General features: G+C 46.1%; 1 protein-coding gene across 1 annotated transcript; it reads left to right on the top strand.

The window, feature by feature from the left end:
- Window positions 1–717: 717 nt before the first annotated feature.
- SARC_15722 (hypothetical protein) lies at window positions 718–1,545 on the top strand (the record flags this gene model as incomplete). Its single annotated transcript, XM_014290163.1, has 2 exons — window positions 718–879; window positions 1,259–1,545. Coding segments are annotated over 2 exons (449 nt in total), but the record flags the coding sequence as incomplete, so codon positions are not given.
- Window positions 1,546–1,608: the final 63 nt, after the last annotated feature.

The raw sequence follows: 1,608 nt of genomic DNA, 5'->3' as shown, positions 1-1,608 counted from the left end.
ATGTGTGTGCGTTGTGAGTGTATGTGTGTGCTTTGTGAGTGTATGTGTGTGCTTTGTGAGTGCATGTGTGTGCTTTGTGAGTGTATGTGTGTACTTTGTGAGTGTATGTGTGTGCTTTGTGAGTGAACGCATGCGTATGTGTGTATATACGCGGATACGAGAATGTGCATGTGTATACATGCGATTGTATCGTGTCATACAGCTCACACTGCTGGGTGGACGTGTGCGTGTGTGTATATATGGGATGCTACGATGCGTGTGTATGTGTATATATGAGATACTACGATGCGTGTGTATGTGTATATATGGGATGCTACGATGCGTGTGTATGTGTATATATGGGATGCTACGATGCGTGTGTATGTGTATATATGGGATGCTACGATGCGTGTGTATGTGTATATATGGGATGCTACGATGCGTGTGTATGTGTATATATGGGATGCTAAGATGCGGGTGCGTATGCGTGTGGAAAAAAGTATTGTGATTCACAGAAGCAGCATAGCACAGATCTACGGTAGAGTCTTCTTTGAGAACGCGACAGAAGTCTAAACTAAGCAGCAGTCGTATTGTGCTTGGCCGGTATGGACTCTATAAACCCTATACCCTAAACCTTAAACCCTACACCCTTAAACCCTGAAATCTAACACCACCATGTATCCGCGGACCGGTTCACAGCCTGCTGATCTGACTGTGTCGCTCGCTTTATTTTGTTTAGGTTTCTTCCGATAGACAGTGACGGTGTAGATGAGGGTGGTGAAGGGTTGTATATGGATTTACAAACACTGGAAACCATCAGTGAGTTGCCTGATGCTCCTAAGATAGACTACACACACGTCTGGAATCTTCTATTATCCACACAAGTACAGCCGGATCCCAGTATGTAAAATGTCTCATATATATATATATATATAACATATCTCTTAGATAGGGCTATAAAAGACCTATTCTCAGATAGAGCTGTAAAAGACTTATTTCTCAGATAGGGCTACAGAAGACCTGATTGTGCCATTGCTAATGAGTCATCGGGGTATAGGCGTCGCGTGTTGCATGTATAGTAGCCTCTTCAAATATTTATTTTCTACTGTAGTCATGCATGTTTGGCTACCTTCCCCCACGCCTATCAAGACGGACTCTTGCCTTTAATCACCACACTCCTACGTACACACACACATACACACACATAGACGTTTCAACCCACACACCCTTTACCACACACACTGTGCGTCTGACACACACAACACACCACCACACGCAGACGGCGATGTGGAGGATCTGTTTGTGCCGTTGCTGCTGAGTTGTCTGGGCGCAGGCGCGGTCTGTGCCTATGTAGTGTTCCTGCACTTCAAGATACCTACCAAACGCGCTAAGGTGGCTGTGCGTGTGTGTACAGCTCTGCTGATGTGGGGGGTGGTGGTGACATGTGCGTACGTTAACAGAGACTTCACGCCTGTTGTGTCGTATGTGATGCTCGTGGCGGCTACGGTGGTGGTCGCTGTACCGATAAAGGAAATACTGCGGTATGTCGTGTGCGTACGTTTCTAAGCACACACACACACACACACACACACACACACACACACACACACACACACACACACACACACA

The sequence above is a fragment of the Sphaeroforma arctica genome (assembly GCF_001186125.1).
Source record: "Sphaeroforma arctica JP610 unplaced genomic scaffold supercont1.6621, whole genome shotgun sequence".
Classification (NCBI taxonomy): Eukaryota; class Ichthyosporea; order Ichthyophonida; genus Sphaeroforma; species Sphaeroforma arctica.
This window is presented reverse-complemented; position numbering and strand designations above follow the sequence as displayed.